Source organism: Bufo gargarizans, chromosome 2, assembly GCF_014858855.1.
Source record: "Bufo gargarizans isolate SCDJY-AF-19 chromosome 2, ASM1485885v1, whole genome shotgun sequence".
Taxonomy (NCBI): Eukaryota; Metazoa; Chordata; class Amphibia; order Anura; family Bufonidae; genus Bufo; species Bufo gargarizans.
The window spans coordinates 42361840-42387272 of NC_058081.1; the positions used below are offsets into that span (position 1 = coordinate 42361840).

Here is a 25433-nt window from a genome sequence, read left to right on the forward strand (position 1 = left end):
GTATTCTGATAGTGACACCTGCAGGCCGCCATAAACAGCTGCCCCTTTTACCCCTCATCTATCAGTTTTGCTGCAGAATAGTAACACTGGCACTTTTATAGAAATCTACTTGTTCTCACCACTAGAGGGCAGTCTGTAGCTGGCACCTATAAAGGTTAATATAAAATGTATATAAATCTCCCTCTTACAGTGCCATGGCAGCTACCATATGTTGTGTACCAGAGTTGGCGCCTTCACAGTGTAATTGCCTGATGCCAGGACTAGTGACTATGGAAGATGCCAAATTGCATTGAGCAACTGTTAATGGCCACATTGCACCTTCCTGCCAGCTTGCAGATACTCCCCACTGTGGTGCCCATGCAGTAATACACAGCAAATAGGGGTGCCAGCGCAGAGATGTTACCTTCTTACTGTGCCAGTCAGTCTGCAGCGCCCATGCATTCCATGTTACTTCTGCGGGCACTGAGAATTGCAAGGTATTGGCCAGCCATAGCAGGACCCATGCAGAGGTGTCAGCTGCAGCAGTGCCAGTCCATGTACCCATACCAACATGCCAGCCACAGGACGCCCCGTGTAATATTCTGCTCCATGTGAATTCACCCCAGTACCACAGAAGAACAAGACCGCCCTCTCCCTGAAATGGCTGATACCTCAGAACAATGACGTGATCGGCACCTGAGCAAGAAAAGCCTGTAATGAGCTGGACAATGTGGACAAAGCGTTACCGCGGCAACAGGTGATGTCATTAGATTAGGAGTAATTAATTACGCCAATTACAAGCTTAAGAAGAAAAAAAAAAACATCTTGTATATTCATTGCAAACACCAGGAGAACCAGGAAGGGTCTGCTGCCGCCAGGCTGGTGAGTGCACAGTGCCCGCTCTTCATGTCTCTGCTTGTCGGGGGGTCCTATAATGAACAGCCCCCTTCCCTAAAGAATAGACTAATGGGGAGGGGAAATGGGTATTGACACATGTTCAGAGAGATTGACCATGCTGCTGGGACATTATTTTGTGCCGCACTGTGGTATTTGGTTCTGCTGGGGCAGTATATTGTGCCGCACTGTGGTATTTGGTTCTGCAGGGCAGTAAATTGTGCCGCACTGTGGTATTTGTTTCTGCAGGGCAGTAAATTGTGCCGCACTGTGGTATTTGGTTCTGCAGGGCAGTATATTGTGCCGCACTGTGGTATTTGGTTCTGCAGGGCAGTAAATTGTGCCGCACTGTGGTATTTGGTTCTGCAGGGCAGTAAATTGTGCCGCTCTGTGGTATTTGGTTCTCCAGGGCAGTAAATTGTGCCGCACTGTGGTATTTGGTTCTCCAGGGCAGTAAATTGTGCCGCACTGTGGTATTTGGTTCTGCTGGGGCAGTATATTGTGCTGCACTGTGGTATTTGGTTCTGCAGGGCAGTAAATTGTGCCGCACTGTGGTATTTGGTTCTGCAGGGCAGTATATTGTGCCGCACTGTGGTATTTGGTTCTGCAGGGCAGTAAATTGTGCCGCACTGTGGTATTTGGTTCTGCAGGGCAGTAAATTGTGCCGCTCTGTGGTATTTGGTTCTCCAGGGCAGTAAATTGTGCCGCACTGTGGTATTTGGTTCTCCAGGGCAGTAAATTGTGCCGCACTGTGGTATTTGGTTCTGCTGGGGCAGTATATTGTGCCGCACTGTGGTATTTGGTTCTGCAGGGCAGTAAATTGTGCCGCACTGTGGTATTTGGTTCTGCAGGGCAGTATATTGTGCCGCACTGTGGTATTTGGTTCTGCAGGGCAGTATATTGAGCCGCACTGTGGTATTTGGTTCTGCAGGGCAGTATATTGAGCCGCACTGTGGTATTTGGTTCTCCAGGGCAGTAAATTGTGCTGCACTGTGGTATTTGGTTCTGCTGGGGCGGTATATTGAGCCGCACTGTGGTATTTGGTTCTGCAGGGCAGTAAATTGTGCCGCACTGTGGTATGTGGTTCTGCAGGGCAGTAAATTGTGCCGCACTGTGGTATGTGGTTCTGCAGGGCAGTAAATTGTGCCGCACTGTGGTATGTGGTTCTGCAGGGCAGTAAATTGTGCCGCACTGTGGTATGTGGTTCTGCAGGGCAGTAAATTGTGCCGCACTGTGGTATTTGGTTCTCCAGGGCAGTAAATTGTGCCGCACTGTGCTATTTGGTTCTCCAGGGCAGTAAATTGTGCCGCACTGTGCTATTTGGTTCTCCAGGGCAGTAAATTGTGCCGCACTGTGGTATTTGGTTCTGCAGGGCAGTAAATTGTGCCGCACTGTGGTATTTGGTTCTGCAGGGCAGTAAATTGTGCCGCACTGTGCTATTTGGTTCTCCAGGGCAGTAAATTGTGCCGCACTGTGGTATTTGGTTCTCCAGGGCAGTAAATTGTGCCGCACTGTGCTATTTGGTTCTCCAGGGCAGTAAATTGTGCCGCACTGTGCTATTTGGTTCTCCAGGGCAGTAAATTGTGCCGCACTGTGGTATTTGGTTCTGCAGGGCAGTAAATTGTGCCGCACTGTGGTATTTGGTTCTGCAGGGCAGTAAATTGTGCCGCACTGTGCTATTTGGCTCTAATAGTGCGGTATTATTTGCCGCAATATGGTAACGCTGGCTCCGCCTACTTGTGTTGGCCCTGCCTTCTGTCAATTTGGACTTGCCTACAACTTGGGGCCTCTTTGAGTTTTTCCCAGGGCCACTTTAGGTTTCCTGGCTGCCGGTGTTTCGTGATATTTCCCTACCCTCATCACTTTCTGTTGTGACGCGGCCGCGGAAATATCACGGAACACTGGCATGCCTTGATCATATGCTAAAAGTTGCATGCGAGTGCCACGGGTTGCAAACCATGGCCTGATTTTGAGAGATTAGAAGAGAATGATGAAGCAACTCAAAACGCGTTGAATGCCCCATAAACGTTAATGGAGGAAAATGGGCACAGGCATGGGTAACCCCTTTGGTGAGTCTCCCACTGTATGTGGCATCCCCAGGGGACTTGGCTTGCAGAGTGGTGGTCGCGAGACCCTTTAATGAGTCAAGAAACCGTCAAACATTCCTGTGTCACACCGCTACTGCGCCACATGACGTAGAGGACAGATGGAAGAGAGCACAGTTCCAGGGTCTGACTACACAAGGTTTGTTTGTAGTCTGTTACCGTGGAGACATACAGCTGAATATTGATGACTATGGAAAAGTTTTTAAATTTTTAGTGGATAGAAACATTAAAAATGAGTTGTTAATGGACATGGCCTTAAAATGAGCCATCGGTCACAGCAGGTTTGTCATAGACACAGACTAGGGAGATGAAGTAAATAGGACACTCCTTAAAGAGAACTGCCCACCTTGAATCCCTAAGTGTGACCTCGGATAATGTCCATCGGAATGGTCCATATATCTGCATTGTCGTAGGGACACATCCCCCTCAGCCTCTTCCCTCCCGTCTCTGTCTGTGCTGGGCTTCTCTGGAGCTCTCTGCATGAACCAGGAAGCACAGGATGAACAGGTTCCACTATGCAGGGATAGGGCTTAATCCTAGACTACAGTGTATGATCTATCAGTGGGGGTTATGTTATGTAAGCAGTGGGTAAGGCTGCCCCCCGCCCGTTATGTTAAGGTTGTCCATAGCGGCGGCGGCGGGCCGTCCAGGCCGGGATTACTAGCAGGCACAGTAGATCCCGCTGCGTGAATAGCTTGTTGTTCGGCAGATCAGCCGTATCTCTGCTCTGATCTCTGCTGATTATCCAGGTCATGCCTGGACAGGACTGTTTGTTCAGGTTATCGTGTGCTCACAACCGTTACCATTTACTGCAGTCCATGGAGTGTGCACCCGAAGGGGGGGGGGGGGGGCACAAATCAGTCACCCCAAGAGGTACAAGTGGATACAAGATGAGATACGGCCTCTAGTCTGGATACAAGATGAGATACGGCCTCTAGTCTGGATACAAGATGAGATACGGCCTCTAGTCTGGATACAAGATGAGATACGGCCTCTAGTCTGGATACAAGATGAGATACGGCCTCTAGTCTGGATACAAGATGAGATACGGCCTCTAGTCTGGATACAAGATGAGATACGGCCTCTAGTCTGGATACAAGATGAGATACGGCCTCTAGTCTAAATACAACATACAGCCTCTAGCCTGGGTACGAGATGAGATACGGCCTCTAGCCTGGGTACGAGATGAGATACGGCCTCTAGCCTGGGTACGAGATGAGATACGGCCTCTAGCCTGGGTACGAGATGAGATACGGCCTCTAGCCTGGGTACGAGATGAGATACGGCCTCTAGCCTGGGTACGAGATGAGATACGGCCTCTAGCCTGGGTACGAGATGAGATACGGCCTCTAGCCTGGGTACACGATGAGATACGGCCTCTAGCCTGGGTACACGATGAGATACGGCCTCTAGCCTGGGTGCCGTATGAGATACGGTTGGGCATGGAGGCATACAGGTTCCTGGGACACATTTGCCCACAGATGTTACAGCCTGTAGATGCTGGGCACTCGTAGGTTGGTAAAGCCGGTGTCCCAGCTTGTCCCATAAATGCTGGATCGATGATAAATCTGGTGACCGGCAGCCAAGGAGGTGTTATAATCTGGAGGAGACATTCCTGGGGAACCCTTGCTGTTTTTGGGTGAGCATTATCCTGCTGAAAGACGCCAGTTGGAAGCCCTGCCATGAGAGGAGCACATGTGGCGGCAGGATGTCCTGCACAGATCACTGGGTGTCCCTCGTATCACCACTAGGGGTGACCGACTGTCGTATGTGATGGCTCCACAGATCATCATACAGCAGCTGGGGCAATGTGTCACTCCACAGCAATGGCAGAACTGAAGTACCAGGCTCCATACCTGACCGTGGTCCTGGGAAAAAATATATTGTAGATGGGTTCAGATTACCAGAAGGTGGAGTAAGAAAAGTAGGTGGGGCCAGCAATACCACAGTGCAGCACAATATGCTGCCCCAGCAGAACCATATACCACAGTGCTGCACAATATACTGCCCCAGCAGATCCATATACCACAGTGCAGCACAATATACTGCCCCAGCAGAACCATATACCACAGTGCAGCACAATATACTGCCCCAGCAGAACCATATACCACAGTGCAGCACAATATACTGCCCCAGCAGAACCATATACCACAGTGCAGCACAATATACTGCCCCAGCAGAACCATATACCACAGTGCAGCACAATATACTGCCCCAGCAGAACCATATACCACAGTGCTACACAATATACCGCCCCAGCAGAACCATATACCACAGTGCAGCACAATATACCGCCCCAGCAGAACCAAATACAACAGTACAGCACAATATACCGCCCCAGCAGAGCCAAATACCACAGTGCAGCACAATATACTGCCCCAGCAGAGCCAAATAATACAGGGCAGCACAATATACTGCCCCAGCAGAACCAAATACCACAGTGCAGCACAATATACTGCCCCAGCAGAACCAAATACCACTGTGCAGCACAATATACCACCCCAGCAGAACTAAATACCACAGTGCAGCACAATATAATGCCCCAGCAGAACCAAATACAACAGTACAGCACAATATACCACCCCAGCAGAACTAAATACCACAGTGCAGCACAATATACCGCCCCAGCAAAACTATATACCACAGTGCAGCACAATATACTGCCCCCAGCAGAACCAAATACCACAGTGCAGCACAATATACTGCCCCAGCAGAACCAAATACCACAGTGCAGCACAAAATACTGCCCCAGCAGAACCACATACCACAGTGCAGCACAATATACCGCCCCAGCAGAACCAAATACCACAGTGCAGCACAATATACTGCCCCAGCAGAACCAAATACCACAGTGCAGCACAAAATACTGCCCCAGCAGAACCAAATACCACAGTGCAGCACAAAATACTGCCCCAGCAGAACCAAATACCACAGTGCAGCACAATATACCACCCCAGCAGAACCATATACCACAGTGCAGCACAATATACTGCCCCAGCAGATCCATATACCACAGTGCAGCACAATATACTGCCCCAGCAGAACCAAATACCACAGTGCAGCACAATATACTGCCCCAGCAGAACCATATACCACAGTGCAGCACAATATACTGCCCCCAGCAGAACCATATACCACAGTGCAGCACAATATACTGCCCCCAGCAGAACTAAATACCACAGTGCAGCACAATATACTGCCCCTGCAGAACCAGATACCACAGTGCAGCACAATATACTGCCCCCAGCAGAACTAAATACCACAGTGCAGCACAATATACTGCCTCAGCAGAACCATATACCACAGTACAGCACAATATACTGCCCCCAGCAGAACTAAATACCACAGTGCAGCACAATATACTGCCCCAGCAGAACCAAATACCACAGTGCAGCACAATATACCGCCCCAGCAGAACCAAATTCCACAGTGCAGAACAATATACCGCCCCAGAAGAACCAAATACCACAGTGCAGCACAAAATATTGGCACCACCGCAGTATTCAGCTGTGTCACTGTCTGGAGGACGATGATACAATTGAATTCAGGAGGTCACCACCAGATGCTCCTAGCATTAATTAATGCTGAAGGCATAAGACCGTTATCTATCCCACCGTAGGCCATTGGGCATCGGCCCACTGGGAAATTTCCCTGTAGACTCTATGGCCAGTCCGCCCCTGCCAACCATCATTGGATTCCAAACAGAACCTGGATTCATCACTTAAGATGATACAGGTTCCACTCCGGAGCAGTCCAGGTTTCTCGTCCATGGCTCCACTGCAAACAAAGGAGACGGTGGTTGGCTGTCAATCTCAGGACATATAATGGGCACTGTAGAGGCATGTCTAGTAGTCGACGATCTCTCACCAAGGGGTACACTACCCAAAAGTAGCCTCTGAGGGCATTTTAATAAGGCAGAGAGGGGGGCACTTGTACGCCCTCTTGTGGCAAGCCCCAGTGTCTAATCAGACCACACCTGTAATAATTTACATATCTGCCTGAGACAAATAAGTGCAGATAGATACATATGAGATGGCTGTTCTCCCATCATGTATCGTGACATATCTAGGCAAATGTTCCGCTTAGAAATCTAGGAACGTCGGCCATATTGGTTGTGACCCAGCTTTCCCAGGAACAGATATACCTTTCTTTCGTGCTTCGGGCGGGCGGGTTACCCTTTGTAGTCCTGGGCTTTCCCCAGTGAATGGAACACACCTATACGAGCGCCACATTTCTGCACTCTATGTATTGACATAAAGGCTTAGTTGCCTTTGGACAAGTGACACATGACAAACTCTCCTCGTCCAGGTACACAGCTCGGTCGCTGGAGCAGTTAACAAAGATATTTACCTGGAGCCCGTGCCTCCAACACAGCGTCGCCTCATCTCGGCCACCATGACCTCCAAGACCAGTGGAAAGAGAGCTTCTGTGGCCAGTGTCCGGATAAACCTGGACGCCCCTGACAAATCGGCACTGAAAATGGTAACAAACCTTTCTAAGCTGTAATGTTATCTTGTGTATTGTAGAGAGCTGCAGACTAGAGCTATATTATAATATAATGCAGTACCGGAGCATTATAACCTTATTACATGCAGATTACTGGAGCTATATTATAATATAATGCAGTACCGGAGCATTATAACCTTATTACATGCAGATTACTGGAGCTATATTATAATGTAATGCAGTACCGGAGCATTCTAACCTTATTACATGGAGAAAGATGCAGATTACTGGAGCTATATTATAATATAATGCAGTACCGGAGCATTATAACCTTATTACATGTAGAGAGATGGAGATTACTGGAGCTATATTATAATATAATGCAGTACCGGAGCATTCTAACCTGTATTACATGGAGAGAGATGCAGATTACTGGAGCTATATTATAATATAATGCAGTACCGGAGCATTCTAACCTGTATTACATGGAGAGAGATGCAGATTACTGGAGCTATATTATAATATAATGCAGTACCGGAGCATTATAACCTGTATTACATGGAGAGAGATGGAGATTACTGGAGCTATATTATAATGTAATGCAGTACCGGAGCATTATAACCTTATTACATGGAGAGAGATGCAGATTACTGGAGCTATATTATAATATAATGCAGTACCGGAGCATTATAACCTTTATAACATGGAGAGAGATGCAGATTACTGGAGCTATATTATAATGTAATGCAGTACCGGAGCATTATAACCTTATTACATGGAGAGAGATGCAGATTACTGGAGCTATATTATAATATAATGCAGTACCGGAGCATTATAACCTTATTACATGGAGATAGATGCAGATTACTGGAGCTATATTATAATATAATGCAGTACCAGAGGATTATAACCTTATTACATCGAGAGAGATGCAGATTACTGGAGCTATATTATAATATAATGCAGTACCGGAGCATTCTAACCTTATTACATGGAGAGAGATGCAGATTACTGGAGCTATATTATAATATAATGCAACGCCAGAGCATTATAACTTTATTACATGGAGAGAGATGCAGATTACTGGAGCTATATTATAATATAATGCAGTACCGGAGCATTATAACCTTATTACATGGAGAGAGATGCAGATTACTAGAGCTATATTATATTATAATGCAGTACCGGAGCATTATAACCTTATTACATGGAGAGAGATGCAGATTACTGGAGCTATATTATAATATAATGCAGTACCGGAGCATTCTAACCTGTATTACATGGAGAGAGATGCAGATTACTGGAGCTATATTATAATGTAATGCAGTACCGGAGCATTCTAACCTTATTACATGGAGAGAGATGCAGATTACTGGAGCTATATTATAATATAATGCAGTACCGGAGCATTATAACCTTATTACATGGAGAGAGATGCAGATTACTAGAGCTATATTATATTATAATGCAGTACCGGAGCATTATAACCTTATTACATGGAGAGAGATGCAGATTACTGGAGCTATATTATAATGTAATGCAGTACCGGAGCATTATAACCTTATTACATGGAGAGAGATGCAGATTACTGGAGCTATATTATATTATAATGCAGTACCGGAGCATTATAACCTTATTACATGGAGAAAGATGCAGATTACTGGAGCTATATTATAATATAATGCAGTACCGGAGCATTCTAACCTTATTACAGCATGTTGTAATATTTAAGATTGCAGTGAAATATTGATGACATTTTTAGGTTGATGACAGAGATATATTATCATTTATTACAGTGCAATACTGTAGCATTATAATTGATAACCCTATTACACGCATGCTGCGATGCAGTATGGTAACAATGGACTGAGGAGGCAAATTATGAGCATAAACATCTAAGAAACACGCAGAGTGCAGCAATAATAATAGAACCGAATGCAATACAAACCATTACAAGGTAATGAAGAGACTACGATGTAATACTATAGCATTATAACCGTATTACATATAATAATCATATCACACATTAAGGGTGCAAAACACCAGATTCGTGTTGAGTGCTGCTGGAGATAGACCAGAATGTACTACTGAAGCATTATCACCTTATTACATCCATAACGACCACATTGCGATATAAATTATAATTAGTGGATCTTTCATCTGGTGATATGAGCACCGCAGTTATAATGTATAATAATGCAGCGCTTCTCCCATGTCTAGCCTATAAGAAGTAAGCCGTCTCTGGGTAACGTGTCGATCAGTAACCAAGCCTCCTGGAGTCTATCTGGTCTGCTCGCTGCCCAGAGGATGACCAAGAACCTGAAGGTAAGTCCTGTATGTATGTATGTAGTACACGGAGGCTACCGTATGCTATAATAACATATACAATCCTGCGTCCAAAATAGAAGAGGGTTTATAAGGGTAGGGGGTCCTCCGTACAGAATCCTCATCTATTAGCCAGAGAAAAGAACAGCTGGTAAGAGTGTCTCTCGGTCTGGAGGACCCGGGCTGTCCGTGCATTATATGGACACCCAGTGGATCTGAATGCAATACTTCATATTCCACTGTGGTGGCGCTGCAGGGAAAACAAGCACTTTCTGCTAGATTGCAGCTGATCGCTGAGGCCCACAGTATCAAGACACCTCGTGGTTATCTCATCAGTGGCATGTCCTACTAACAAAATTGGAGAAACCCCCCCTTAAAGGGAATGAGTCATCCAAAAATGACCTATTGTTTGAATAATATTTTATGTTGAACACGTTTATTTAGAATTTTTGGTGATTTATTTTATTAAATTTTTTCATGTAAATATGTATAAAATCCTGTTGTTTTCAACATGGTCACTAGGTCTAAAATATGCTTGTTTAAGAGCAGCTTCCATGGTCCACAGACCGGAAGGACAGGAGGGGAGCTCATTGACTGCTATAGGAGAGTTTTTTCTAGGCATGCTCTGTGACCTGGGAAGAGGTCAGGAGGGAGCAGATAAGCTGTGATATCACCTGCTGTGAATGGTGGATCTAATATTCTCTAATAGAGGTGTAATTCTGCCTGTGGCGATAACGGCTATTGAAAAGTTACCTGGACTGGAAGTTGTGCCGGCAATTCTCAGCATATTTGCCGAGTTGCGGCCGGATCTCTGCCGATCCACATTATAGATGTCTGGTTCTAGTGTGAAACTAGCCTTAAACTTTTTTTTTTTTACATAAAAAGTGATTTTAAAAAAAATAGGTCATTCCTAAGTTTTCTAAAAGAACTGATGTAAAGCAATATACATTCGGATATCCTGTTTGAAGGGATTTCCCATTAATTAGAGAATGATGGGCTATCCTCAGAATAGGTCAGCAGTATCAGATCGGGACATTAGCCCGATCGGGTTTACAGCCTCTGGATGCTTCCATTCACTGATAACGAGCATCTGAAAATAAACAATTACTCAACCTATATTACATTTAATGATACTCATTTTCCCCCTTGTAATACCACCATGCCACCACTAGGGGTCAGTTGCTGCCTACAGGCAATCAGTTTCTCCAGGACTCCATTTAGAAACAGCGACACCTGCAAGAGATAAAATAGAAAAATAAAGAAACATTGATATAGAAATGCCACGAGCTACCACATAAAATGAATAATATATTGTCGCTGTAGACACAAGTGACATGGGGTGACAGACATCTGCAGGGGGCGCTACATTTACTTGCGAACCTGCTACATAGAGGTGCAGGAGCTGCGCCCATATTCACTGCTTTGTGCACCGGTACAATAAATAGTATCACCGTGTGAAAAACCGCTTATCGGCTGCACACGTGACACCTATTTCTAGGGGAAATTGTTTATTTTTGTCCTTACTAAAACATATTGGCAACTATTGGTTATGGGGCACTTTAGTACTGCTCATGTGGGCACTCTCTGGCCAGCACTGTTTATGGGGCACTATATGTCTGCCGTTGTTTATAGGGCACTATATGGCTGGCAATATTTATGGGGCACTCTATTGGTGACACTATTTATAGGGCACTCTCTGACTGGGACTGTTTATGGGGCACTCTATGGCTGGCAATATTTATGGGGCACTCTCTGGCTGGCACTGTTTATGGGGCACTCTATGGCTGGCACTATTTATGGGCACTCTACGGCTGGCAATGTTTATGGGGCACTCTATGGCTGGCAATATTTATGGGGCACTCTCTGGCTGGCACTGTTTATGGGGCACTCTATGGCTGGCACTATTTATGGGCACTCTACGGCTGGCAATGTTTATGGGGCACTCTATGACTGGCAATATTTATAGGGTACTCTATAGCTGGCACTATTTGTGGGGCACTCTCTGGCTGGCACTGTTTATGGGACACTCTCCGGCTGCCACTGTTTATGGGGCACTCTCTGGCTGCCACTGTTTAGGGGGCACTCTCTGGCTGCCACTGTTTATGGGGTACTCTCTGGCTGGCAATATTTATGGGGCAATATGGCTGGCACTGTTTATGGGGCACTCTCTGGCTGGCAATATTTATGGGGCACTCTCTGGCTGGAAATATTTTTGGGTCACTCTTTGGCTGGCAATATTTATGGGGCACTCTCTGGCACTGTTTATGGGGCACTATGGCTGGCAATATTTGTGGGGCACTCGGGTTGGGACACTATGGCTGATGATATTTATGGGGCACCCTGACTGGCAATATTTATGGGAAAATCTCCGCCTGGCACTATTTATGAGGTACTCTGGCTGGCAATCTTTATGGCGCACTCTGGCTGGTGCTGTTTATGAGGCACTCTATGGCTGGCAATATTTATGGGGCACTCTCTGACTGGCACTATTTATGGGGCACTCTCTGGCTGGCACTGTTTATGGGGCACTATGGCTGGCACTACGGGGCACTCTCTGGCTGACAATATTTATGGGGCACTATGGCTGATGCTATTTATGGGGCACCCTGACTGGCAATATTTATGGGACAATCTCCGCCTGGCACTCTTTATGGGGTACTCTGGCTGGCGCTGCTTATAGGGAACTCTCTGGCTGGCGCTGTTTATAGGAGCACTCTGGCACCATTTATAGGGGCATACTACTGCTCATGGGGGCACTCTTTGACTGGCACTGTTTATAGGAAGGTTTAAAAAATGTCTTCTTAGATCCTAAGTCTTTGAGTTGCCATTTACACTCACTCTCTTGTGTCCCGTTAGGAGAGGAGAGCCCAGAAGGTGGCGCTGGTGAAGAAGACAGAGATTGTGGAGCCTCAGGTGAGCGAGGCCATTTTGGGGGTGTATAATGGATGAGGGGTGCAGGAATGATTTTGCGCCCACATTCGATACCACACGTGACCACCATTCCTTACAGCACCAGACCTCCACAGACCCCCGCCTGGCCCTAGGACTCGTACACCTTCAGACTGTGCAGACATGTTTTTTCTGCCTGATTCCATGTGTTATGAACGCTTCTATGACCGCTGACACGGTACATGCTGCACAAGTCCCGGGCCCTTGCTGCCGTTGCCATGGTGACAGGATGTGCTGGCGTTCTGATTACAGCTTCATCAAGTCCTGTTGTCATGGCAACAACAGCACGTAACCGGGAGGACATTTTTTGCAGATGGGAAGAAAAGAAAACATTCAAATTTCATTTAAAGGGCCCCATTATTATAAACACTGACGAGCTGGGGCTGACGGGTGACAACCACGCTGCTACACGTCAACACCCTATTGCTAAGAGTTTAATGGGGCCACGGTGAACCAAGCCAAGTCTGGGTGCCCGGACCTATACACCCCAAAACCCGGGAACATGGATATTTAATTGTAATGTGATCTGCTCAATTACAGAGAATGGAGTGGCTGTCAACATGTCAGCCGCTCCACTCTCCTTCTACTGTGTTTTTTTTTTTTATACTTTTGACCTCTTTTGTTCCTCCAGCCTCCATCCTTTGCCTCTCGGCCGCCGGAGAAGGTCCAGCTCTCCGCCATAAGGCACATTTTGGAAGGCTACCTCCCGCTGCGGCTGGAGAACACCACCTACGACCCCAAGAAAGTTCCGTTGCTAGTGAAGGAGATCAGCGAGGAGATCAAAAGCCAGGTGAAGAAGGTCCTGCCGGCGCGCTACAAGACGCTCTGCGTGGCCACGATGGGCGAGAGAGGTCAGGAAGACATTAAAGTGGTTAGCCGCTGCCTCTGGGACCCCCATGCTGACAATTACGCAGCGCACGTGTACCAGAACGACAGCCTCTTCTGTGTGGTGTCCGTGTACACTGTGTTCTGCGAGTGACGCTATCGGTCCTGTCTATCGTCCGTGCCATCCCTGCTCCGGATCGAAGGACACCGCCCTGCCCATAGAAAACATGAGGAAAATCTGCTGTTGCCGTTAGCAACCAATCTGGTTCTGCTGTTTTTTTGTGCCGCTCTATCATGAGACAGCTATATAGGGTTAATCACGGGCACCATGGATCCCCTGTATGGGATTGTATTGGGCCGTGCACAGGGCCCGGTGTCCGACTAAAAGGGACGCTTTGGGGAAGTGACTCACTGACTAATCACCATGGCTCCAGTGTGGGGAGCTGTCCAGCGGCGGCTCTAGCGCCCCCCCCAGGGTGACCCTGATTAGACATCATATTGAAAAAGCCTCTGATGGAGCAGGTATCCCAAATCACACAGGTTTACAGCATGTGATATGTATCTCGGCGGCCATTGTACTGCTACATTTGGAACTCGCCTCAAAGTCATTATCAGCCCCCACCTCTGGGCATTAAGTATCATATGTATGTCATATATCAGTACACGTCACATGTATGTCATATATCAATACACGTGACATGTATGCCATATATCAGTACACCTCACATGTATGTCATATATCAGTACACGTCACATGTATGTCATATATCAGTACACGTCACATGAAAATACTTAAACATTACATTATTATAAATATATTCGCAAATACCTTTCATTAGTAATAACGTCTTGTTTTGTGTGGGGAGCAATCATTAGGAGAAAAAAAAAGGCCGCCGTCCTATTAGTACACACAAAACCTGTCCTAATCACACAGCAGTTACTTCAGGACACGGAGGTAAAGAGCCGCCTCATCCTCCTCTCTGACCTGACCCCCTCTCCTCTCAGGGATTATGATCCTGAATACAAATGATAAGATCTTAAGCTGAATCTCTGTAGGAAAGGAGCTCATGAGGAGACATGAAGTACAGAGAGGACGGACTGTGGTAATGAGCAGCAGCACTTGTATGCAGTCTCTATTACCACAGTCTGTCTTGTCCGTCCTCTCTGTACTTCATGTCTTCTCATGAGATTCAACTGAAGATTTTATCATCTGTGTTCAGGATCATAATCCCTGAGAAGCAGACCAGAGAGGAGGAAGTGTCAGCATGTCATTATCCTGTACCCCAAGTGTCAGAGTACCATTGTCCTGTACCCCAAGAGTCAGTGTCATTATCCTGTACCCCGAGTGTCAATGTGTTATTATCCTTTACTCCGAGTGTCAGCGTCATTATCCAGTACCCCAAGTGTCAGCGTCATTATCCTGTACCCCAAGTGTCAGCGTCATTATCCTGTACCCCAAGTGTCAGCGTCATTATCCTGTACCCCAAGTGTCATTATCCTGTACCCCGAGTGTCAGCGTCATTATCCTGTACCCCAAGTGTCATTGTCCTGTACCCCGAGCGTCAGCGTCATTATCTTGTACCCCGAGCGTCAGCGTCATTATCTTGTACCCTGAGTGTCATTGTCCTGTCCCCAAGTGTCAGTGTGTCATTGTCCTGTCCCCAAGTGTCAGCGTCATTATCCTGTACCCCAAGTGTCAGCGTCATTATCCTGTGCCCCAAGTGTCAGCGTCATTATCCTGTGCCCCAAGTGTCAGCGTCATTATCCTGTGCCCCAAGTGTCAGCGTCATTACCCTGTGCCCCAAGTGTCAGCGTCATTACCCTGTACCCCAAGTGTCAGCGTCATTACCCTGTACCCCAAGTGTCAGCGTCATTACCCTGTACCCCAAGTGTCAGCGTCATTACCCTGTACCCCAAGTGTCAGCGTCATTACCCTGTACCCCAAGTGTCAGCGTCATTACCCTGTACCCCAAGTGTCAGCGTCATTACCCTGTACCCCAAGTGTCAGCGTCATTGTCCTGTACCCCAAGTGTCAGCGTCATTACCCTGTACCCCAAGTGTCAGCGTCATTACCCTGTACCCCAAGTGTCAGCGTCATTATCCTGTACCCCAAGTGTCAGCGTCATTGTCCTGTAACCCAAGTGTCAATGTCCTGTCCCCAAGTGTCACTGTCATTATCCTGTACCCCGTGTCAGTGTCAATGTCCTGTCCCCAAGTGTCAGTGAACAGGCCTAAGCTGTTGGACGGGGATGAGGTCAGAACTGTCTGCAGCTTCTTGAGCTCATCCTCACTGCTATATTTAGCAGACGATTGTCTGGAAGGAAGCGTTCCTTCCCGACACTCGCCTGCTCGTCAGTGAGACCTCGGTACTTACATGCAGTGATCTCCTCCACAGTGTGAGGAGCGGTGATCACTAATGCCATCACAAATCCCCATACAGAATTATTTGTTGCCAGCAGATGATTAGATGGCACAATCTGCTGCCAGCAAACGATTTTGTGACCACATGAAAGATGTGATTGCCCGATGAACGAGCGTTTCGCACCTTTACACCACTAACGAGTGTTCCTACCAACTCTCCATTTTACCATATTTCTGTGTAGGCTCCATCCAGGGAATCGCTGATCGAACACTGACTGCGTGAAAGAGGCCTGAAAGACTGCGGTCACATCTGCATTGGAGGCTCCATTAGGCATCATTCACACGTCAGTGTTCGGTCAGTGATTTTGAGCCAAAACCAGGTGCGGCTCTAAACAGAACAGGCGCAGATCTCTCCCTTATACCTTATGTCTGTGGGAGCTCCAACCCTGGTTTGGGCTCACAATCACTGATCAAACACTGACACGTGTGAACGCGGCCTTAGGAGCCCGCATGGCAGATTGCATCACAAATTGCAGGACAACACACCCCTCCTATAGCTGGACTGACCCTCTTGTAGTCAGTGGGGTCCGTCACGTCAGGGCTGCACGCTTCCATTGTTTTACGGTAACAGGACTATGGAACTAACCAACGCAGATGTGAACAGCACCTAAACTCATCACACCATGGGGGTCAGTCTCTAAGAATGGCTTTTTATGCTGGTCTTAGATCCCCCTCTACGCATGCGCCTCCTCATAAATTAGGCAAATCTACAGCAGTCATGCTCTTGGTGTAAAAACGGCTGCGGCCCCTGTCCGGAGTAGTTTTCTACCTAAACTGTTAGTAAATTTCCCGCCCCTGTCACAGTCACACCCAAATGTCAAACAGAGCGTAAAATGGGCAGTGCAACTAAATATGGTTGCCCGCTCGGTCAAAAAACGGAATAGTCGCAAGTACCTTATTAAGTGACCCCAAAATGTCTTTATGCACCTCACTCAGAGCACGGATACTGGAGGCAACAACCAGAATGGACGCCATTTTAGGGTACGTACTGGTGATTTTCCCTTTCTCACAGAGCAAAGGTGTATAATTCATTTTTGCGCTCCGCAAAAAAGCAAGTACTGTGAATGGCTGAAGCTGGCACCAGAGGTGCACCCAGAATAAAGATGCCCTTGGCATAACTTGATTGCTTACGACCTTCATAAAAAAAATAAAAAATAAAAGTGGGGTGCAACTCATGGAAGTTAGCTCACAGCGGCTGCCAGGAGGAACTATCCCAGCGCAGCTCGCTCCATCATGTCAAGCAATGCCTACTAGGAGGCCGGTCACGTGATCCCCGTCCGCCGCAGTGGAGCACTTACTGCGCACGCGCCGCCCTTTTATTTATTTTTATTTTGTCTCCCAGTGCGGTTCAAGCCTCGCCGAGATTGAGACGCCGCATCCGGCGACTGAATGAGAGACCACGCCCCCTCTTTTCTCCCATCGCCAGTCTTCGGCCCGCCCAGCGGTGTCACGTGACCCGCGCCTTTGAGGCTGGCGCCGCCATCTTGGTAAGGCCGGCTGGTCCATTCTATCTGGGAACAAAGAAAAAAGTGATGGGAGGAAAAGTGAAAGAGAGAAACACAAGGCACAGTCCTGCAATAAAGACGTGTTCACTTCTGAACTAGCTCCAGGGGAGGGTCATAATTATACATAAGTGCTGATAAAACATTAAAGGGAACCTGTCACCGGGATTTTGGGTATAGAGCCGAGGACATGGGTCGCTAGATGGCCGCTAGCACATCCGCAATACCCAGTCCCCATAGCTCTGTGTGCTTTTATTGTGTAAAAAAACTGATTTGATACATATGCAAATTAACCTGAGATGAGTCCTGTACGTGAGATGAGTCGGGGACAGGACTCATCTCAGGTTAATTTGCATATGTATCAAATCGTTTTTTTTACACAATAAAAGCACAGAGAGCTATGGGGACTGGATATTGCGGATGTGCTAGCGGCCATCTAGCAACCCATGTCCTCAGCTCTATACCCAAAATCCCGGTGACAGGTTCCCTTTAAAAGGGATGAATAGTGTCAAAAATTAAAAACGGACGCATGACGGTGTTTACACGGGTTCACGGTACCGACACATAAACCGCCACTGGACCCTTTTTTTAGTTGGTGTAAAATGGCCGCTTACCCTTTTCTATTTTACTGCCATCCCTGGAGGACGACCGTGTATTATACGGCATGAGCCTCATGACATACCGTTTGTGCGGCGGCCCGCAAGAGTCCCGGACCCATGGTTTTAGCTGAAGGACCTGCAGCAACCAGCTGATCACAGGCAGGTCCTCTGAACAACCCATTTAAAGGGTGTGTCCATCTGATATCCCTAGGACAGGCATCCTCAAACTGCGGCCCTCCAGCTGTTGCAAAACTACAACTCCCAGCATGCCCGAACAGCCTACAGGTATCAGCCTAAAGCAGGGCATTGTGGGAGTTGTAGTTTTACAACAGCTGGAGGGCCGCAGTTTGAGGATGCCTGCCCAAGGATATGCCATGACTTTATGATTGTGGGGTCCGACCTCTGGGGCCACCACCGATCCTGACAATGAAGGGGTCGCAGTGCTGATTTAGTGCTCCATCACCTTCCACCCTGACAACCACTGAGTGATCATCTGCAGAGGGGCTCGGTGTCGGACTGGGGTCCCCTAGAGGGGCCAAACCTCTACGCCATCAATAAAGTTTAGAATCAAAGTGGCAAGTGACTGGCTCCAAATGGGATTTTTCTCCTGGACCTTTGGGGCCCACTATGGCCCATCGGAGGCACCCTGGTGGACCGGTCTGACCCTGGCGGGGCCCGATTTGGGTGTGTGGGGCCAGCTGTAGTCCCTTGCAAGGCCATAAAACCACTAAACAAGAGACACAAGCTGAAAAAGCTAATTAGGAAGCACTCCGCTGACACGTTTCGAGCGACAGGACACTCAGTCCTAGAGTAAGATACACATGCTCCATAAGCCTTGCATAAACACCATAGAAATGAGTGGAACTAAAAAAAAAAACACATACACCAAAAATTGTTCATGTGTGAACAATTATCTATATGCAGAATTCTCGAACGACATAAAAATCACCTCATGTGACTCAAGTTTACCAAATACCATGCAGTTCTCACATTTGAACATGTTAGTGACTAATAATACACAATTAATTACTGATTTTCCTAATAAATCACCGCAGAAGACAGACTGCAGTCATAAACAGACGCTAGCAGCTAGCTCATGCAAAAAGTGGCATCTGCCCTCTTTAAAGATGGCGGCTCCTTCCCCCCCCCCACAGCCGTCTCCATGACAACCCAAGGAGCCCTCAAGCTCATTCTTTTGCCATAGGACAAAGAAGGAGCCACGCCGTGACGTCACGACGTCCATGCCGCATTTGGAGTATATAAAGCAGAGGGGGAGGGGAGAGCCGCTTAGTTGAGCAGTGTTGGCGGCGGGAAAGGGGCTGCTTTTGGCTGAGTCCCGGAGAACGGTGGCGGCCGGAGGTGTGGAGAGGTGAGGACGGGTGGCGGGGAGAGCTATGCGGCCAGAGGGAGCCCGGGCATAGGGGAGGAGGGGAGCGGGCAGTCACTGAATGAAGTGGGCGGGTAGTGGGAGGCGCAGCGGGGACAAAGGGGCCTGATAGCAGCGAGGAGCTCCAGGTATTGGGGTGCTGGGGGGGAGCAGTGGAGGGGTGCGGGCTGTGACCTGTGAGGGGCGGGGGTGCTCCAGGGAGTAGTCCAGCCCCTGGGTGTGGGCATAGCAGGTGGGTACCCTGAGGCACTGTGCCACCCCCTGCCTCATGGGCGACCATAGAAGTCAATGGTGTTTGTGTGGATGTTGACCTCAGATGTCACATCGTAGTCTTCCGCGGTTCGCCTTAGGTTTGGGCGAGTTGCTATGTTCCCCTTCCCTGGCCAAACTTTTTTTTTAATGATGGTCACTTTGGCGCTGAGCGCCCTACTGTGGGTGTCAATGGATGGACCCCTGTTATTGGGTACATAGGTCTGCCAGCTGTCTGAGTATGGTTCTGGGCACAGTGCAGTGATTGTGTTCTAGGTGGCATGTGGCAGTGCCAGTGTGAGCCTGTGCTTCATGAATGGGAAGATGTATGCTGCCCCCCGGGGTACGGTTCTATAACTTGCTGTCCGGTCTAGACCCGTGGGCACAGGCTGGCGAGACCGACTAGATCAGGTGGAGCTCCCGGCCAGGGTCGCCATCTATTAGACGAGGTTGGTGTCTTCATGCCGGGCAGCCAGTCCTCGCAGCTTGTGGTAATGAGGCATGGTGGCATTTTACTGGGTAAGGATTTTTTTGGTAGGAAGACATTGCCGGGCACCTCCTGGACCCCAAGTCTAAATATGGCAGGTGTAAACTGATAGGAGGCTGTGGGAACATCCTAGGAAGTTTCAATGGTGCATTGATTGGCATGAAGTTGTTTATGGGATGGCGCAGAGGATGCTTCTGAACATGGGATGCGTCGTTGCTCATCTTCTGTATGATGCCCCGCGTGGCACTGCCATCTGGTCCTCCATCATACCTTGTACAGGATTGTGGCATACTGGGGTACACTTGCTCTGTGCACTTGTTTTCAGGAGAAAGGTGGTCATGGTTTGCCTACAGACCATGTGAATTGACTGATCCCCTCCATGTGGCGGCATCGTGCCACTTTCTGCAGATGCCCACAGGGGGCAGGCTACTTGGTACTGTTGTCACACTTGGATATCGCTCTTTCCAGGGGGGTCAGTCTTTTTTGTGGCTTTAGCCCAGGGACCAGGTGATTGATGATGAATCTTGAAATTTGCTGCAGGTCCCTACGTTTTTGGGTTTCCCTTGATGCCCATACACATTGCTGACATTGCTAATATCGATGCTTCTGTACCTGGAGGTACAATATATGGCCCGATCGGGGGCAGCCTAGACTGCTGTATAGTGACCAGTTATCAGGCTGATCCGGTGTGGGGGATATGTTATAGTCACAGGATTGACCCTGATGGGCCAAACCCTCAGATCTGGGAGCGTTCTCCTACCCCATGTACATTTATTAGTGATTGATTTATTAAGGAGAGAGGGGAGCAACCCTCAGCGAGAAACGGGTGTCATTGGTTTATCCCCCGCACTGGACGTCCTGGAGACAGGAAGCCCCCTCTACACATTAGGTTGACAGCTAACGTTAAATGGGCAGCACTAATAGAAATCTTTCCCGTGATGTGCCTAACCTGAAGAGCACTGAATCCCTCTGTAAAGCCCCGGTAAGGGGGCAGGAAAGTGATGCGTGTTGTATGCCATGTGGTACTTCAGACCCACTGATTGGTATAAAGGGATGGCCTGACTGCCTTCCACCTTTTGTAGGGGTATTGGGGGCGCCTTGGCAATGATGCTGTTGGCAACCAAGTTGGAATTTGGAAGAGGATCATAGATGGTTCCTCATGGTTTCTGAGTTCAATTGACTTCTGCTGTGCATCTGGACCCCTAGTCTGAGTGTGTCTTGCCTGCCTGATGCCCATATTGTCCTCTGTAACCAATGAATGAAAATCAACAAAAAAAAAAGTCCATAATAATCTGGTGATCGGCCTGTGGTGGCTTCAGGCATCAGATGGCATGAGTTCGGGTGACGTTCTTGCCAGGTGCAGCACAGGACCGATTATCCTTATGATTTTGCTTTTGGCATTTGGCCAAAATTCTTGCAGGACCCCATCCTTGTTCTTGTCCTCTTCTGCTGGTCGCTAGTTTGACCAAAAATTGTCCATAGTGATTGTTAGCGCCCTGCTCATCCAGCCACTCCTTGCGGACAGGTGCCTAGAAGTTTGCTGTTGTTGCCCAACTTTTTGAGTTGTTTTCTAAAGGTCTCGGACTAGACGTGGAGTGCTGTCTTCTGATCTGAACTATCTAGACCAGGGATCAGCAACCTTCAGCACTCCATCTGCTGTGACAGCACAACTCCCAGCATGTAAACATGCTCGGCTGCACTTCTAACTCCCATAGAAGTGATTGAAGCATTCTGGGAGTTGTAGTTTCTGAACAGCCCTGACCTAGACGCTTTCTCAAAATCAAGATGTGGTTAGGGGGAAACTTCTTCCCTTCCCGCAGCACCTGATGGCAATGTAATGCTGATGGATCTTGCCTTTCTTCATAAGACTCTATATATTTCCAGTGGTGGTTCTTCAGCGGGATGAATGGTGGGGGGTCTCACCTCTGGCAACCCTACCGATTGTCAGAATGGAGGGTCTGCAGTGATTATTTGTTGCCGTGCCCCCTTCCACATTTTCACTGATGTGCATTCATTTAAATGGGACCTTGCTGCAGGGTGGTGGGTGACATTGCTGTGAAGGGAGTGCAGCGCTAAATCAGTGATGGGGCCCTTCCATTCTGATGGGGGTCCCAGAGGTCAGGCTCATCCTATGTGCCCATGTGCTTGGAACCTTTCCAGGCGTGCACAGAGAATTACTGGACTACACGTGCCAGCATTGTAGACCTTGGATGTTGCGTGTCCTCGAAGTTCACAGAAAGCAATCCCTGAGGATGACTAATGGAGGTGACCGAGCTGGTTTTGGGACAATGGGACCATTGTCCTGTATTGATGGGAAAGACTGTCTTCCTCCTTTTCTTTTCCAGCCAAGTGTCCGTCTTTCTGAACAGTAGAAGGTTGTACACGGAGGCAGTCTGCCATCTTGGTGGTGGCGCCGGTTTTCTGAGATCATCTTGTATTATGGCCACCTCTGGACTGAGCACTTTTTGTTTTTTCCGCAGCCTCTGTGTCCCATTGCCAGATAGAAACATCCTTAGTGCCAGGGATAACTTGCTTGCCTCTTGCTAGCTGCCATATACTGCACAGGTCCGCTCTTCTTCCATCACGGAGTTTCCCTTAAAATATCCGCAAATCTTTTTTTTTTTTTTCTTCAAGTGGTCTCTCATTAGACATCCTGCAGAGGACCACCACCCGCCATGTAGTGGCTGATAACAGGGAGCACCGGATTGTATTCCACTGTGCAGGATGGGCAGGTAGAGCTCTCAGACCGACGTGGTCGTTCATATGCAAAGATGTCCATGCCACGTGCAGATGGCCACACTTCTCGCATTGGTGGTGTCATTTGGTCACCATGGGCTGAACGTTGTATGGTAATGCCGATTTGTGGAGCTCATGACCCATTCTCCAGCCTGGGAGCCGTACAGTGGGATATATCCCACGTGGAGGATATCCCACCATACCAATGTCTACTGTCCCGACCTAAGCCAAAAAGGAAACTCTTTGGCCTGCGTTGGGCGAATGGTGGTCTGCAGATACATGGACACTAGGAATTCATGTGAATGTGGCCCAGTTAGGTTCTGTGTGTTTCTTGGCTGCCAGATGAGCGGCTTTCCCTGCTAAAGTCCCCCATATGCATGTGTATCCAGTTTATGAAATGTGCGGAGTATTTCTCGGACTGAACGCTGCTCCTGTGACACGCCCAGTGATTTATAATGCTAATGCAGTGTGTTCCTGCCCGACCTCGACTCTACTGAATTGTACTCGCACAATGCCGTCAGTACAGCTTATTACCGCCGAGGTCCGGCAGGAAGACCGCTGCATTATAAATCACAATACTGTGAGTTAGTTTAGTCCATAAGTGGGAAATTACCTTTTTATGGGCCTTTCACACACGGTGAGTTTTACTGTGGAATTTCGGAAAACCAACCGGCGGCCGCGTCCTTTCTCCTTCCCATTCCTCTCAATGGGAGTCGCGCTGACTGCGGGAAGACGCGTCCCTTCTCGGCATGGCTGCGTCTATAAGTCACCCGTCTCCGAGATTCTCAGCACTGCGTCCCATTGAGATGAAAGGGAGGCAGAAAGGACGTGGCGGTTGAGCGTCCCCTAGTGGTGGCTAGGAGCAAGAGGATTGGGCATGTTGAGATCAAGCAGCCTGATCCTATTCTCTGCTGACCTGGGGGCCCCATACACATTAGATGTGATGTGTGCAGTCTGATGGCAGCGCTGCCGCTCTCCGTGGCACAGATGAAAAACCTTCAATAATTAATGCATTTTGCTTTTGAAGCTCCTTCTATGTTTTTTTTCGTTTTTTTTCTCCCTCTTCATCTGGGAAACAGGCGTCTTGTCCTAGAAATGCCTGGCGCGCTCTCCTTGAGAAGAGCAGATTGCGTTTTATCTCTCTCCTCCATCCTAATTGAATTTATTTGGTGCTGTACCTGGACGCGGCCGGCCTGGCCTTGTAATTAACGCAGGCAAGACATCAAAGTGCAAGTAATTTCCCGCTACAGCCATAGCGAGGCGTTAATCAGATTCTTTGCTTTAATTAAATCTCTCTGTGCCATTTAAAAGGAGCTGCCAGGAAGCGTACCCCCCCCCCCCCCCGCGCGCCATAAATTCTAGCGTTGCTGGCGGAGAACAGCCCGCACCTATGAAACGTTCCTCTGACGGTCTACGGCGTGGGCGTCTGCATGGAACCTGACAGCTCCATTTATATTTCATTTTCTGCCTCCATCGTTTTCCTTTTTTATTTTGTTCTGGGTTAATTTGTCACCTCTGCATTGTGGATGCAGATATTTTCTCCGCGGTGCAAAAATACGGTGGCGTGCCTAGATGGCGGTAATGTCTAATGAATCGAAGCAATGTGAGCCAGCGTAAACTTGCAGGGCATCTATGGAGCTATCATACAAGTGAATAGAGCATGATGGGAGTGATCAGTCTTCTGATGGCTATTGGACATCATATAGAAGGGGGTCGCCCTCCTCACAAGCTGGGCCGCTCTGGAGGACTCCAGCCTTCATGGTATCGAACCGCTATGCGGTACTACATGTCTCCGCTGGACTGGCTGCGGCTTCCCCGGCAAAGTCAGGCTGATTGCCATAGGCGATGTTTTCCCGGAGGGGTCGCCTAAATAGCGTGACAACCTCTGTTACGGCTCCATTGCACATAAAGAGGAGCAGACTTGCTTTTTGTCTTGATTTAAAAAAAAATTAATAAAAAAAATCCATCATTTTGCGTCTACAGCATTCATGCAGAGCCATGCGTCTCCATGGTAACGGTCTGCTCTGCAGTCGTGTCCCCGTCTCTCATCCTTGTTAAAATCCACTGACTGTGTGTTAGGAAGTAGTGGAAGAGTACGGCCGCCTGATCGGACTACGGAGGGTTTGTTTGTAGTCTGTTACCATGGAGACCGTCTGTAACCCTGCCTTTTAGGCCTCATGCACTGAACAGAGGCACGGGACCCCCACGGAAGCTCTAAGCTGTTCTATTTTTTTGCGGTCTGGACGGATCACAGACCCATTCAAGTTTAATGGGTCTCGATCCGTCCCGGCCACCGCACGGATGTTGCCAGTGCATTGGGGACTGCAAATTGCGGTCCCCAATGCACTGAACGGCCCTGTGCTTGAGGCCTTAGGTGTCCTGCATCCGTTTTTGCAAGTTTCATTTCTGCAAAACTTGGATACCAGCCGGGTGCATCTGGCATTTTTCCCCTTAGCAGGCCCGCTCTGCATATGCCTATAGGACGCGGAACGGCCATGCAGATGTAGACAGCACGTGGTGTAGAAATAA

The 25433-nt window shown here is 48.2% G+C and overlaps 2 protein-coding genes and 1 long non-coding RNA gene across 5 annotated transcripts in view; 2 read left to right on the forward strand and 1 right to left on the reverse strand.

Moving 5' to 3' along the window:
- Nucleotides 1–7147: 7147 nt before the first annotated feature.
- On the forward strand, nt 7148–14542 carry LOC122929307 (dynein light chain Tctex-type protein 2B-like). The gene is made up of 4 exons (XM_044282827.1): nt 7148–7460; nt 9645–9749; nt 12606–12662; nt 13330–14542. The coding sequence occupies exons 1-4, from the start codon at nt 7374–7376 to the stop codon at nt 13675–13677; spliced, it is 597 nt and encodes a 198-aa protein (XP_044138762.1). The 5' UTR covers nt 7148–7373; the 3' UTR covers nt 13678–14542.
- LOC122929308 lies at nt 10858–17214 on the reverse strand. The gene is made up of 2 exons (XR_006387969.1): nt 16839–17214; nt 10858–10982 (listed from the first exon to the last, which is right to left on the reverse strand). It is a non-coding gene; the product is annotated as an uncharacterized LOC122929308 (long non-coding RNA).
- A 2107-nt stretch (nt 17215–19321) lies between these two features.
- SMARCA4 (SWI/SNF related, matrix associated, actin dependent regulator of chromatin, subfamily a, member 4) overlaps nt 19322–25433 on the forward strand; it is a 38924-nt gene continuing 32812 nt past the window's right edge. For 2 of the 3 annotated variants that reach the window (XM_044278833.1, XM_044278831.1), the window contains exon 1: nt 19322–19414. The gene's annotated coding sequence lies outside the window, so the exon portion shown is untranslated. Of the gene's footprint in view, nt 19415–19507; nt 19561–25433 lie in introns of those variants that run through there. The other variant, XM_044278832.1, reaches the window with a different exon arrangement.

Excerpts from the sequence above, each read along its gene's own strand:
- LOC122929307 (XM_044282827.1), top strand. The coding sequence starts at position 7,374 with ATGACCTCCAAGACCAGTGGAAAGAGAGCTTCTGTGGCCAGTGTCCGG. Across the intron at positions 9,750-12,605 it reads GGATGACCAAGAACCTGAAG|GAGAGGAGAGCCCAGAAGGT; the intron begins GTAAGTCCTGTA and ends GTGTCCCGTTAG. Across the intron at positions 12,663-13,329 it reads CAGAGATTGTGGAGCCTCAG|CCTCCATCCTTTGCCTCTCG; the intron begins GTGAGCGAGGCC and ends TTGTTCCTCCAG.